The sequence below is a fragment of the Dipodomys merriami genome, unplaced genomic scaffold (assembly GCF_024711535.1).
Source record: "Dipodomys merriami isolate MVZ:Mamm:240054 unplaced genomic scaffold, mDipMer1.0.p SCAF_10, whole genome shotgun sequence".
Taxonomy (NCBI): Eukaryota; Metazoa; Chordata; class Mammalia; order Rodentia; family Heteromyidae; genus Dipodomys; species Dipodomys merriami.
The window spans coordinates 37,078,357-37,094,589 of NW_027202271.1; the positions used below are offsets into that span (position 1 = coordinate 37,078,357).

The window sequence follows — 16,233 nt, forward strand, 5'->3', positions numbered from 1 at the left end:
CTAGTCTTTCTAGAAGACTAGACTATTTGAGCTCTCCATAGAATCTCTTATACTTGTTAATTCATTTGTACCTATTTACTGTCAGCTTCATGTTCATGCTGAGTTCTGGGAATAATATGTCAATTTTTCCCTGAAGAGAAAGTTTTGAATCTTGACTGAACGTGTATATACAATCTATCTATCTATCTATCTATCTATCTATCTATCTATCTATCTATCTATCTATCTATCTATCTACACTTATGTGTATACATATATGTGTATACATATATAAATTCTAACATCAATAGATTCAGGAAAAGATATAAAATTACCTCTGTTATCAAGGGTCAAATCAGTCTTTTTTATATTAATAAGTTTTTTTAATTGTGAAAATACCAAACAGAGGGGTTAGAATTACATGAGCAAGGTAATGAGTACATTTCTTATCAAGCATTGTTGCCTCCTCCTTTGTTTCCCCTTATCATCCCTGCCCTCCCATCTCCCCCACTCTCCCCGCCAAAGTTGTAAAGTTCATTTTTTGATACGTCTTGTACATCTCATTGTTACAATGAGTCCACCTGCATCCCTATTTAAACAATTTGTTTTTTCCTTTCCCCTCCACAAATTATACCAACATCAAATATAGTGAAAACAGGTTATACCGTGGGGGAGGGACATATAAAGCACAAAGAAATCATCTTATAAATCAAGTCAGTCTTACTATCATTTTTCCACACTCTTGTATTTTCATGTGTGTTGTTGTTGCTGGAATATTAACACACATCACATAACATTGTTATGAGTAAGATGATATAGTAACATGAGTACTTTGTAAATGGCCTCATATAGATTCTTGACAAATAACTTCTCTTTATTAGTGACTATCATGTCCATGTTCTCTGTGCCATGAGCTACATATAGAGGTCATTATACAGAAACTTGGATTGCATATTTGATTCAGTGATTCATGTGGTGATTCAATTTTTAACTGTAGGCTGTGTTTCCAAAAATAAAACATGAATTTAAAATTTAGAGGACTATTTCTCCCTCTACGTCATGTAGAGATTCTGAAACAGAGTTTTATCTAGCTCCTAAAAACTTCAACCTTAAAAATGACCCAAATAAAAAATAAAAACAGCAAAAAGATTCAATAACTTCTAAACCTCAAGTTTATATACACATGAGTTTTGTTATATTAGATATATATATAAATATACATACATACATACACAAATATATATAACTCTACAGTAATATATCTAGTAATATTTTAAAAACTATAAATATGTTGCAAATACTAAAACAAATATGAGCTTTATTAATACTCATTTGATTACTTAGCAAACTTTTGAAGATCTTTTAATAGGAAATTTGGGAGACAAGCTGGCTTTGTTAAAAAACCCCACAAATATCATTAAGTCCTTCACCGAAAAACTTTGCATAGCTGTTTATTCAGTGTGATATTATTATCTATATATGATTAGTGAATATGTATTTTCTAATCCAGTTTATTTACTTTTACAAACCAAAGTCAATGAAGGTACAGCTAAGATAAAATTTAAAATAAATTTTGTGGAGATTTCTTTCTTGATAAAGGAAAGTTACAAAATAGGTTTAGAAACCATTAATGGAACATAATCATTTAATTCGTTGAATATATAAAGAATGTTAGAAGTAAACTGTAATAAAATGAAATTCACCTGTGAAAGAAACTCCCTAAAAGCTGTTGAATAATAAGGCTGATGTCTGGGGAAAGCTACAGTGAGTAAAGAGAGTGAATTTCATTAAAATATGGAAATATGAAATACCAAGGGGAAACCACATTGAACAATTAGCATATACTTAAAAATGAATATTAGGAATGTCAGACGGGTTCTTTTCTGGATGTGGGTACTAGTGGAAAGGCCAAGGATGAACAGCAAGAGTGAAGAATTGTGAATATGGCAAGAACATTTTATGTCCATGTGTAAAAATGGACCAATGAAATTCACTGAAAATGGCTTGGGAAGAAAATGGAGTGATCAAGATAGTGCACCTGTTCAGGATCTATTGGGACATGTCAGTGTGAAGCTCCTTTGTAGAACTAATTGGTACTGATATTAATTGTGGAGAACAAAACCAATGATCAAAACTTCAGCCTACCCCATTCTCCCTCAAAATGGTGTGTTTAGATTTTGCCCTCGGGGCTGGGAAGGTGGTTCAGTGGTAGAATGCTTGCCTTGAATGCATGAGGCCCTGGGTTCGATTCTACAGCACCACATAAACAGAAAAGCCGGAAGTGGTGCCGTGGCTCAAGTGGTAGAGTGCTAGCCTTGAGCTGAAGAGCTGAGGGACAGAGCCCAGGTCCAGAGTTCAGGTCCCAAGACTGACCAAAAAAAACAAAAACAAAAAAACAAAAAAAAGATTGTCCTCAAATGGAAAGCCAAATATATTTCAATTTTAATTTGATGTTTGTTTATTTCTATCCTCCTAAGTTTTTCTTTAATCAATTATTTACTTGAACAAAATACTCATAATGCCGTAGGATTAGCAATAAGAACTTTTTTTTTTCCCTGAGAAACTGGCAGTTCATTAACATGTGTAAGAACATAGTCCCTATTATTCAGGAAATTAAAAACAAAGTCTGGAGCTTTAAAAGTAATGATCCTTTTTTTTTTTTTTCTTTCATTCCCAGTCCTGGGGCTTGAACTCGGCCTGGGTGCTGTTCCTAGGCTCTTTTTGCTCAAGGCAAGCGTTATACCACTTTTCTGTGATTGATTAGAGATTAGACTCACAGACTTTCCTGCTCAGGCTGGATTTAAACCCCAATCCTCAGATCTCAGTCTCCTGAGTAGCTAGGCTTACAGGCAAGAGCCACTAGAGCACAACAATGTTTTTTTTGTGTGTGTGTGATTTTTTTTTAAACATGAAATGTATATCTCTCTTACTAGAATGAATGAACACAGATAACTATAGTTCTAACATTTTTCATGGTAACTATTGAACTATGACAATTTGGGCATATATAATGGGACAAGATGTGTGTGTGTGTGTGTGTGTGTGTGTGTGTGTGTGTGTGTGTGTGTGTGTGTGTGTGTGTGTGTGTGTGTGTGTGTGTGTACTGGGGCTTGAACTCAGGCCTGTGTGTGTGTGTGTGTGTGTGTGTGTGTACTGGGGCTTGAACTCAGGCCTGTCGCTTATCTTTTTTACTTAGGGTTGGCTGTCTATCACTTCAGATATAACTCCTTTTCATGTATTTTCTTGCTTAATCTAGCTTCTGAGATCCTCAGATCTCAGCCTCCTGAGTAGCTAAGATTACATGTGTTATGCACAGATGATGAGCTACATACAAATTTGGAATCCAGACTCATTCTATTTCCTCTTGGTCCTGGAGTAAAAGGGTAGAATGTAGGCCTCTGACATGTTACTTTACCTAAGAGTTGAAGCCTTCATCTGAAAAAATTAGTAAGAATGTAAATACTTCTCTACAAGAAAGTAAAGAGAAATTAGGGAAATAGAGTTTTTGCATGTGGTTGGTCTTTGAGAATTCTTAATAAAGTAGGGCCAACTGTCCTGAGAACCAAATCTTTCTTAAGTATTTATTTTTTCTGTCTTAGTGACTTATGAGTTTATATAAATCTGTATGTGTGTGTGTGTGTGTGTGTGTGTGTGCGTGTGTGTGTGTGTGTGTGTGTGTGTGTGTGTGTGTGCACATGTATGCCCACACAGATCATGAGGTATCTAAAAATAAGCTGACAGGCAGCTTCCTTCACAGGTCTAATTAGCTGTGCATGTCCTACAGTCTTGTGGTTGGCCCATAATACCTTCTGGCTACCTTTGAACACATTTATGCAGATGAAGAGAACTCTTCCTTTTTCATGAAGTTCTTCTAACTATTTAGAAATTATGGTGCTTATATTTTTTAAAGGATTACTCATTAGAATTGATTGCTCATAAAAAGTATCTGGCACCAGAAGTTTGACATTTTTAAACTTGGTCTTTTGACATTTTCATCTAGAGACTATTAATATCAAGAATATATCTTTAAATGGGAAATAATAAAGAGGGAGATGGATATATTGGCCCCTACCTGCAAATGACACTAGATGAAAGTACAGATAAGAATTTGCTTAAAATGAAAGGAAAAGAACCAAATTTCTAGAGTCAAGGGAATGAAGAAATATAGAATGAGTAAAAGTTCAAAATTTGAACTAGGGATCAAAAAGACCCAAATCTTAGTTATCTTTTTTTTGGGTCTGGTCGTGGGGCCTGAACTCTGGGCCTGGGCACCGTCCCTCAGCTCTTGAGCTCAAGGCGAGCGCTCTACCACTTGAGCCACAGCGCCACTTCTGGCTTTTTTTTCTTTTTGCTTATGTGGTACTGAGGAATCGAACCCAGGGCCTCATGCATGCAAGGCAAGCGCTCTACCACTGAGCCACCTTCCCAGCCCCTCATACAACTTTTTGTACAGGTGTTTTGTATAATTTTTTAAATAAATGGGGAATAATATATAATATGCACTTACTATATATATTACTGGTCTCTGACACTCTGTTTCTCTTTTCTCTATATATACATATACACACATATACATGTATGTATATATATATATAATATATATATATATCCCCTGAATATATATTCAGGGAACAGTAAGTGCTGTGCAGAAAGTGAAAAAAGAGAGAGAACGTATATATATAAATAGCAAAGTCAAAGAACATTTCTTTGAGAAGACATTTGAGCAAAAGGCAAAAATATAAAAAGAACTACAACAAAATAGATCCTGCTTGCTAAAGAAGTGACATTAAATGAATAGTGGCTAAGATGTGAGATTAGGAGATGACCTCTGTACAGTCAAGAGAGGGGTAGAAGGGACTAGGTATGTGTTTAGGCCACTTCAAGAGCCACGAAAGAATTTAAAGCAGAAAATTAAGGTAAGCCTATTCACAGGAAAGAACTCAGGCTGTTCTCTTGAGTAGAGTCTAAATTCAGACCCAAACCTGTCTGGAGACCATTTTAATACACGAGAGGGAGCTCTTGGTTGTACAGAGTAATTATAAACCTGGAATTTTGTGAGCATAATTAATGGTCATATATTTTGAGCTTGCAGATGATAGGATTTACTTTTGAACTAATACAGTGCAGAAATGATAGCAGTTTCAAGGGCAGCTCCAATTCTTTCAGCCTCAGCAGCAAGAGTAACAGATGTGTCATCTATTGGGAGATTAGGTTTATTGGAGGAACATCAAGGAAACAATCGCAAAGACACTCTTTTTGGCATATCTCTCAGAGATATGAAAATAATAAGAACAAGCTAGACATGTAAATTGGGGGTCATAAGTCCATGGGTGGGTATGAAGCCCTGATAATCTTTCTAGGAAAGTAAACATGCCACTGTTGAAAGGGAAGTAGCCTACTAAAAGTCCCTGAGATGAGGGTATCTAGAAACTATGGAGGAAATGTAGGAGTATAACATATTATTAACTCAGTGAAAATGTGCTCCAGTGAAGAGTGGAAAGGACTGAGAAGTGAGTCCTTCATTCAGTAGAATAGCAAGAATGGATACAAAGTATTGGACAGACAGAACAGAGACAACTGCATTGGTTAGTGACACACCAATCACATAAAAAGGTGAATATCTGATTTATAAGAATATGTGAAAGTGGAAAAAGTGAAAAGTCATGACCAAGTTTCCATCGATAAGACTTTCACCTTAGCAAGTATGATGATTTGGTAATATTCCAAATAAAACCTCTGTGTATCTTTTGTAGTGATTTTAAAATACTCCCTTTTTCAATATATGAGCCTACCAAAAACTGAAAAAAAAGATTTTGTAATACATATGTATATCCCATTTGCACATAAACATTCACATTCATACAAACTAAAAAAGGAGAGCATTTGATGTCTCAGTATTCCTATATGCTAAGATTATGAAAAAACTCATGATTCATACCCATATGAATTGTTTAAAATTAAAAGTTTGAACTTTATGAACTTCATTAGAAGTCTCAGAAAGTCTTCATTATGTCTAAGACTTGATGCCCAAATTTTCTTCCCATGAATATTTAAAGGTTTGATAATGGCAACTTTTTATTTTGCCTTGCCAAAGAAGTACATAACTAATATAATGCATTCTCAATTATAGTCTTAGGAGAAGTGAAGACTACATAGCATTAAGGGAAATTATGGAAAGAGCTTCTCAGAGGCAGCATTCAGGATGCAAAGATTCCTAGTGTTCTGAACCACTTACCTCTCGAATGTCCCTTTGATATTTAGTGTTCATCTCTTCGGTTTTAATGAGATCCTTTCTTGCTGTCTCTGCTTCCTGTTCTACTTCTCCCACTCGCGAAGCCAGGGCTGCCAAGCGTTCTTTCATCTGGGCCATTTCATAGTTTTGCTTCTCAAGCAACTCCTGTAGTTCCACTATCTGACTAGTTTCATCCGTGGAGTCGATAGAGCCATTGGACAGACGCTGGGGGAATGGACAAAGAAGTGGCACTTAGGGATTTCTTTACTCTTCATTTAAAATGCGGGAATTGTAAAAAAATGAAACTGGAAAAGCTTTCACATTGAGAAATAGAAACTTCAGAAAAGAACTAGTTTGGGATAAAAAACTAAACTTCTAAAGGAAACTTAGTGGGCCTTAAAATATGAATAAAAGTAAATGAGTGTGAAATAGATTAACAGATATACTCATACGTCCATACATTGAATTCAAATCCCTTTCTACAACTATTTAAAGATAATACAAAAAAATTTTAAAAATCAGATTAACAGATACATCTGAACTGAAAGCTTATATATATGAGAACTATACATAAAAGAGTTGTACATATAACAGCAAAAGTAACTCATGGGTAGAATCATTAGATAAGTAGCAGCTATTATTTTATCAAGTCTATATTTAGTATATTTAAAAGACTATATATTAATAAAATGATATATATTATATAATAAAGTGACAATATTATTAATGGGAAAACCAGAAATAGTGTAATATTTTTCAGTTTTACTTAAAATTCACTGTAAATTTGCAGGCTTCATGCTAAATAACATATATGAAAGTGTACATATTTTTAAAGAGAGGCTATTACTACAGTGAATCTGACACAACTGGAAGAAATGTATAGTACAAAATGTCTCGAATTAGATATTGCAGCAATGTAAACAGTACCTACACACACCACCCATAGGAAGGAATCTGAAAGAGGATATGTATGTTGAGATCATTTGAAAGAGCTGCCTTAAAGAAACAGCCAAATCTTCAGAAATAAATAAGTCAAATACCTCAAAAGCAAGGAAACAACCCAGTAACAAGAAAAGTCAATAGCCTGAACACTATATTACAAAATCAAAAAGCACCTCAAAAGACATTTCATAAAAGACAATATACAAATAGTCAGTACATGTCTTTAAAAAGTCTCAACATCACAAACCATCAAGGAAATGGAACTTAAAATCACAATGAGGTATTGCCTCATACTTGTTAGAATGGTTATTGTCAAAAAAGGGTAAGGCACAGTGGCAAATGCCTGTGATCCTGACATTTGGTCAGTTGAGACATGGTGACACACATTTGAGGCTAGCCTAGACTACGCAGCAAGACCTGGTGTCAAAAAACAAAAATAAAAACAAAAGCAACAAAACCAGACAGAAAGGTTTGGCAAGAATGTAGAGAAATTGAGGTCCTGTATACTGGGATTGGGAATGTGAATTAATGCATTCTGAAAATCAGTAAGGAGTTTCCTCAGATAAATTGCAAATTGAGCCAATAATCTCACTTCTGGGTATTGAACCACAGAATCAAAATTGACATTTTAAAGAAGTATCTTCCCTCCCCTGCTCAGGGCAGCCTTATTCATCATAGCCAGTACAGCAAATCAACTTAACTGGTCATTGAATATTGAATGCAAGAACAAAATGAGGTGCATGTACAAATAGGGTACTATTTAGCCTTTAAATAGAAAGAAAGTCTCACTTTTAACAGCATAGAGGAATGTGGAGGACATTATGCTAAGTGAACTGAGCATGTTACAGAGAAACAAATGTCATATGGTCTCACTTAGAGAATCTAAGAAAAAAAAAGCAAACCTAAGCTCATAGGATTGGGGAGAACAGGGTACAACCAAAGACAGGGGGCAGGATGTGGTGATGAGAACAGGGTAATTCTTACTAAAAGGCACAAGTTTCCATTTGGACAGAGGAACAGATTTCAGTGATCAAGTGTACAGACAGATGACTACTGCTTAGTAATGTATCACATATGTCAAATTGATAGTAGAGTTGTTAACTATTCTCACTACAAAAATAAGTAGGTTAAGAGCCAGATTTGCCAATTTGCCTAAAAGTAGATACAATGATGGCCAACTCAATCATAATAATTAAAAACTACTAGTATGGTTGCACCAGAGAAGTTGTGGACAAAGTATCATTTAGAGGAAAATTCTAATATTCAATGGAACATCTAGAAGCAGGAAAGGACAGAAAAAGGCAAAGAAAGTACAACTGGTTCTGCTATAAAGCTTACTTCACAACAGGAACTTGTTCTAACTCCATAGCTATATAAAGAAAGAAGTTGAACACAATGTAAAGTTGAGCTTAATGTGTGATTTTGTTCCTGAGAACCATTAGCTAAAGAGCGGGAGTTCAGAAGCAAATCAAGTCAATAAGGAATACATAAAAAGCACACATGCCCCTTCTTCTATTATTTAACACTCAGAGACCTCAGTCCCCTGCAGATGTTGCTAATTTACCCCTCTACACATACCTTTAACTTTCTGTCTGATCAGAGCAGCCTCTTCTTGTACTACTCACAAGGGAAAACCTTTACTCTTTGTGGAATCTACATCTTCAAATAAACTTCAGGCCTTTTCAAAGTAAGCATCTAATGCTTCTACCCAAATTATGAAACATTGAACATGTGCAAATATTTTTAATGTATTTTCTATATGAAAATATATCACTGTCTCTCATATAAATATAAACCCTGTATCTCATTAGCTATATGGTAATTTGCTCATTGTTTTCAAATTGATAGATGAAGTTGTGTGCATTAATCATATACAATAGAATCTATTAGGTTGTATGTAGAATCTAAAATGACTAATGCCACAAAACAGAGGGTAAGAAATTAGTTGCCATCCTTGTGTCATTACTGGGAGGGGGAGTGATTTTGTATATTTCATGGATTTTAGGAAGGCAAATATAACATGGAGTAGCATTGACTGTAAAAGAAAAAGTAAAACAGAAAGCATTTTAGAGGCAGAAAGAAACACAAAACCAAATGCTTAAAAACCAGCAATCCTAGCCACTCGGGAGGCTGTGGTCTGAAAATTGAGGTTTTAAGTTAACCAGGACAGGAACGTCTGCCACCCAGGATAGAAAGACTATTTCTAATTAATCACCCAAAAGCCAGAAATAGAGGTGTGACTCAAGTGGTAGGATGTCAGCTTGAATGACAAAGCTAAGGGACAGAGCCCAGGCCCCGAGTTCAAGCCTTACTACTGGTACAAGATATAAAAAAAGGAAAACAAAGATAAAATACAGAGAAGGGAAAATAAGCAGGTGGCAAGAAGTGCTGTAAGTTTAGTTAACTTAATATATTGAGAACAGGTGGGCAAATGTAAAGTGGCCGAGAAAGGGTGAGGGTTGATTTGCCATTTTGTGCATGGGAAGGAGAATATTCTCTATTCCTCTACAAAATGTAGGAGTTTCTATTAAATATGAAACAGTCTTACTTAATTATATATTATAGTATATAAATATTAATATATAATATACATTATAAATATAGTAATATATGTCCATTATAAATGTATATAATAAATAATGTATAATAGAAATATGTAAAATATGTAATGTTATACAAATACTTGAATTATGACAAAATGCCATAAAATTGTATTCCAGGTATTGACAATTTGGCAACTGTTTCTAATCTTCTTCACAAATTTACTTCTAAATTGTTGACTTGTGAGTCAAACTGGTTCTCCTTGGTCAATGTGGAGATATAGATAATATTTAAGAGTTCACTGTTCCTTTCTTCTAAGACCAGCTCCACATCGACAGCAAGCAGCAGTCCCAACAGCAAGGAAACAGACTGGGAAGAGTCAAGTGGCAAAAGCCATGGCAGCCTTCATTCTATGTTTGAGATACCACCCTACCCCTTTGTGAGATAGACCTCAACATCTGTGTTATAGCAGAACTCTTTCCTATCAGGTGGTCAGCAAGTTCATCAAAGGATGATGGCTGTAAATTCAATTTGTCTTAGGAGAAATTATTAACAGTCCCAACAAGGACTCATTTTGAATAATATTTATTCATTATATTATGTGGTTAAATTAAAAATTACTTCTGATACAATGGGAGACATTTTCTATTTTCTTCACAGAGAAACAAGTATTATTTGTTAAGGGATTTTTTTCAGTTAGCATAAACAATCTACCACCTTCTGCAGTAATGTGAATAAACCACCAAACCATTCTGCTTAGAGAAAGAAGCTAGACACAGAAGAGTACACACAGGTGGCCAATTTGCATATACAAGATTTAGAAAAGACAGTTCTAGTCAATCATGCTAGGACAGCAGATGAATGATTGCAGGACCTGGCTAGTAAATGTCACAAGTGAACAGCCATATCAGTGATGGAAATTTTTCTGTTTTGACTGGAGTGATGCTTACATACAGATACAAATATATCCAAGTCATAGAATTGTGTACTTACATTTATTTACAAATCATACATTACTAAAGTTATTTTAAAAATACCCCAATCACTAAAATGGTCTTTGAAAGAAATATTTGGTACTGATTGAAAACTTACATTAAGAATTATACATATATGCATATATATGTATATATAGAGAGAGAGACTTGGAGAAACTGAGACTTATGTTGTTGTAGAGTGCTCATACAAAACTTTAATATTCTGTTTAGTTCATCTACGTTTTACCAAACTGTTTCAAATCAAAATATAAATTGACAGGTTAACATTGTATATTATGTATGATCGTAACAAGGGCCAAACATTGGTGTATGTACCAAGAATTGACATATATACCACTATATCTATTGATGTGTATTATATATGTGTGTATATATAATGAATATATGACAAGTCTATGATGTGTGTATATATAAATGCATCCTGTATACACACAGAAAATATATATACATATGTGATATATATATATATACTATATATATGTATACCTCATGTGTATTGTATAAATATGCATAATGCATTGATGTCCTATATCTATATACAATTATCAAATATTTGCTGAGTACAAGTGAATGATGTCAGTTTTCTCTTTAGTACATAATTATGGCAATTTTGTGTTCGGTAGTCCATTAAATTTTCTTTATTATTGTATACTTTTCATGGGCTCAAATTTCTGCAGAAAATTTTAAATTAAATATAAGCTCATCAGACAACTAAAATGGCAAAGAATGGGAAGGATAAAAAGAGGAGGCAATAATGCTTGATAAGAAATGTACTCATTAGGGCTGGGAAGGTGGCTCAGTGGTAGAGCGCTTGCCTTGCATGCCTGAGGCCCTGGGTTCGATTCCTCAGCACCACATAAGCAAAAAGAAAAAAGCCAGAAGTGGCACTGTGGCTCAAGTGGTAGAGCGCTAGCCTTGAGCTGAAGAGCTGAGGGACAGCGCCCAGGCCCAGAGTTCAGGCCCCACAACTGGACCAAAAAAAAAAAAAAAAGTACTCATTACCTTGCCCATGTAATTGTAACCCCTCTGTACAGTACACAATAAAAAATTATTTAAAAAATAAAATGAAATAAAAATATGTATAGTGTTAACCTCTTCAATTCTTTAAGCGGAAGACTGAACTACACAGAGTACTACTTGGAAATTTGAGACTAGCCATTGGGATATTTTCAATATGAATTTTCTTTTTCTCTGAAATGTTTATGAAGCTTGTGTTTTAAATACCTGGTGCACCAGGCGCCAGTGGCTCATGCTTGTAATCCTAGTTACTCAGGAGGCTGAGATCTGAGGATCATGATTCAAAGCCAGGCCAGGTAGGAAAGTCCATGAAACTCTTATCTCCAATAAACCACCAGAAAACCAGAAGTGGTGCTGTGGCGGGACAGCATGCAGGCCAAGAGTTCAAGCCCCAGGGTGGATACCCCCCCCCCAAAAAAAACAACACCTGGTGCACAACTATGGAGTTAACACAATGCACTCCTTGTACTGACAATGTGTACTTTCAAAAATTGCCGAACAAAATAAGAACAAACTGTTTTCTTGGTTCTATAGCAAATATATTCCAGGCCTAGTCCATTCTAAGCAAGCACTCTACCCTGAGCTACAGCCTTAAAATCTTAATTCTCTCACCTCTTCAAATCACTTTAATTATATTTTAAGGAAAACTGAAAGTAATTACATCATAGGGGAAGCTGAATATATGTTTTAGACTATTCTGGTAAATAGTAGAATGACTATTGATTATATTTTGTAAAAATGATTATCTCAATTCTGTTCCTTACTATGTTGACATACCTTAAAAATAAATTGTAAATCAGGACAAAGACAAAGTTTAATTGCCAAGTATAGAAAAGGCATCATTGAGGGGGTTAGTGGAAGGGCTTACAATGTTTGAGTTCGTGGGAACATCTGTTGTCAAAGGGCTTTAAGGACTTGAGAGATAGCAATTTTATAAAGAATAGTTTCTCACTTGTTACTTAATCAAAGCAAATGCTCAGTTAAATTATTTGAATGAAGAACTGGTCTTTTGTGCTTAAGTTTGTAGAGTTGCTAGATAAGTTCAGTAACATCAGCCCCAAGAAAATACAATTAGATTTAATGTTGTTTTGTATCATTTGGGCTCACTTGTACTTTAACTCAAGAATGAAAGTATCTGTCAATGAAAGAAGTGGCATTGTCCCCCCTTTCCAGGGTTCGGATCACATTCTTGGTCTCAGGCATGGCAGGTAAGTACTGTGCCACTGGCTATTCCCCTCCACTAAAATTAGCTCCTATGGAGAGATTAACAACATATTTTGCTTTATAATGTCTCCCAGTAAGTTTGTAGAAGACAATTCTAAATCCGTAGAATGTATCTACCAGCTACAGTGATAGGAATCACAATTATTGATAAAACTTGAATACTATTACCACTAAAATATAGATTGTAGAGATGCTATTCAGTTTGTATAAAGTTATATACACACATGTATATATTATATATGCATATATGGAGTATATATACACACATGGATTATATATACATATATATGTGTATGGATAGATAGATAGATAGATAGATAGATAGATAGATAGATAGATAGATAGATAGATAGATACAAAAAGTTAAGTATGTCATCTGAACCGTTGCATGTTTTGGATTTTCAAGTGCACATGCTGAAATTTTGGGTCACAGCCTATGGCACTCTTCAGAGGCAGAAGGTGGGGCCTACGAAAAGGAAGTTAGACCACTGAGTGTGGATCCTTGAGGGTGATAGTGGGATTCTGATCTCTTCCCTCCCCTCTTTTCTCCTCCCCTTTCCTTTCCCCTTCTCTTCTCTCTCCTCTCCTTCTAAAGGCCTGAGGCAAAAAGGGAAGTAATCACTGACTAAAACCTGTAAAACTGTGAGTCAAAATAAACTTTTCCTCCTTAAAGCTGTTTATCTCAGGGGTTCTGTCAGAACAACGGAAAGGTGACTAAGAGACTCAAATTATTCAACGTTGTATTAAAGTCTTCAAGGAAGAGAAAATAAAACCTTCCTTATCTCCTTAATTGCATACATAGTTCAAGAGCAAGCCAGCTCTTAATAGAGGTTAGGAAGATTTCTGGATGCCATATCAATATTTTAAAAATCAGTAGCATCTTTATATAGCAGTGTTAGTTTATTGTAAAAAAAAAAAAAAGTAAAAATGAGATGTTATCTCCTGTCACAATAACAGCCAACTAATAGTACCAATAAGTGAATCTACTAAGCTGAAAGATGTTTATGAGAAAAAATTAAGCAATATTATTTAAAATATGAAAAATGGAGATAGCCAGGCGCCGGTGGCTCACACCTGTAATCCTAGCTACGCAGGAGGCTGAGATATGAGGATCATGGTTCAAAGCCAGCCCAGACAGAGAAGTAACTGGAAGTGGCACTGTGGCTCAGGTGGTAGAGTGCCGGCTTTGAGCTGAAGAGTTCAGGGACAGCGCCTAGGCCCAGAGTTCAAGCCCTACACTGACAAAAAAAAAAAAAAGGAGACCTAGGCCATTTATATAGAGTGTATAATAGAGATAACTATTCTCAGAAAAATTCACTAACTAAAAAGAAAATCTAATTGAAATTGGAATAGGGCTTAGAAAGGGAATTTGAAAGGTGATATAATTATCTGTAATAATTGTGAGGCTTTAGGTGAGAAAAGGACCACACAGAGAAGAATAAAAAGATTGACAGGAAAGTTTATTAAAAAGATTGACAGGAAAGTTTATTGGGGTGCGTTCCCGGACAAACTCCCTGGTAGGGATCAGAGAGGTCGCCCTGAGTGCAGTTGCAGCAGAGCTTTTATAGGTGAGGTAAAAGCAGAACTTGTAGTGAGTGGGGACATGCAGTAGCTTGTTTTGCCAGTTTGAGCAGTCTTAGGACAGAAGAATGACTACAGGCAGCAGTCTGTATTTTCCCAACGGCCTCACATCCCCTCTTCCCCGCTCCCCGGTTGCCTACTTCCTACAGTGGCCTGACAATAACTATGATCTACAAATACATAATATTAAAAGGGATGCGATATTCACCTACTCATGAGGTTTCAAGAACTATTCTAGAAACCCGAACATCACCAGAAATGCTTTTATAACAAGTGAAGTTTTTAGGGAGAGGTGCTATTGTGATTTAAATGTGAAATATCCCTGACAGGTTCATGCATTGTACACTTGGTCCCAACATTGCACTAATTCAAAGGTTGTAGAAACTTTAAGAGGTAAAGACTAGTAAGAGGAAACAGATTTTGTCCTGAGTTCTAGAACTCTGGGCCTGGGCACTGTCCCTCAGCTCTTCAGCTCAAGGTGAGTGCTCTACCACTTGAGCCACAGTGCCACTTCCGGTTTTCTGGTGGTTTATTGGAGATAAGAGTTTCATGGACTTTCATGCCTGGCTGACTTTGAACCACGATCCTCAGATCTCAGCCTCCTGAGTAGCTGGGATTACAGGCGTGGATTACAGGCGTGAACCACTGGCGCCCGGCTTGTCTTGAGTTCTTTCCAGGAAGGAATTCTACTTCCTTCTCCACAATATCCTTACCACTGTCATGGAAGAAATCCTTTGAAACCATGAGCCAATAAATACTTCTTCTTTTAGAAGGTTTCATTCAGGTGTTTTTTCAAAACCAAAGTAGTAAAAAGCTTTACCTGTTGCTCAGTGGAATAAGTTTATATGAGAACGAAAAATAGCTAATTTAGGACAGTGGGAAAGTAGCCCTTTAAAAGGGCTTTGCTGTAAAGAGAAGCAAACAATAGAACAAAAGCCGATGGTGGATAGGAGGTCAATAGATGATTTTTAAAAGTAAAAGCAACATTTAAATTGTAAGAGCTGAGCAGACAAACTGAAAAAAAAACCTGGTGAGAAAGATGAGAGAGAGACAGAGAGCACTAAAATTACTAGAAAAAATATTTCCAAATGATTGCTGGGGACATTCAAGCTGCTCTCACAAAACTTTGTTTTGGATTTATTAACAATATTAAAAAAATTCTCAGGTCAAATAAGGTCTTTTGTCCTATTAGATAATGTGTGGGCTGAAGATTTGCTTAGAATGCATTCCATTTATTTATTTTTATTCCATGGCATCAGGTAGTTTCCATGCTGTCTTTTTCAATCATAATTCATTTCTAATCTTTATATATATCTATTAGCTATAGTCCAACTCTTCATGTTCACTTTGTTCCAGTATTTTTTGTTCTAGAAAATCACAAGTGTGCAATAAATAATTTATAAACTTTAAGAAAACGATAATAATCTTTACACTGGTTGTTTAATTCTATTTGTTTTTTTTTATCCCCTTTGTTAATGATGTTTCCAAACAGGTTAGAAGAATGATTTATGAAAGTACTCCAGTAGAAGGGTAAATATGATCAGAACATGTTATAGGGAGTATGAAAACTTTACAATTGCACAATTAATATGCACTAATAAAAAGTAAAAAAATACCTTTTGCATTTTCCCATTTTTACTGCTTTTGTAACTGACTGTTTACAAGATCTAATTTATTAGCTTTGTAATTATTCTGAACAACCCAGTTAAAAAAAAACACAAA

At 35.3% G+C, this 16,233-nt stretch overlaps 1 protein-coding gene across 14 annotated transcripts in view; it reads right to left on the reverse strand.

The window, feature by feature from the left end:
• Positions 1-16,233, reverse strand: part of Ppfia2 (PTPRF interacting protein alpha 2) — a 338,232-nt gene that overhangs the window by 82,032 nt on the left and 239,967 nt on the right. For all 14 annotated transcript variants that reach the window (XM_069989192.1, XM_069989190.1, XM_069989222.1 and 11 more), the window contains one exon: positions 6,215-6,436. In XM_069989192.1, the coding sequence (XP_069845293.1) occupies positions 6,215-6,436 (222 nt within the window). The remainder of the gene's footprint in view (positions 1-6,214; positions 6,437-16,233) is intronic.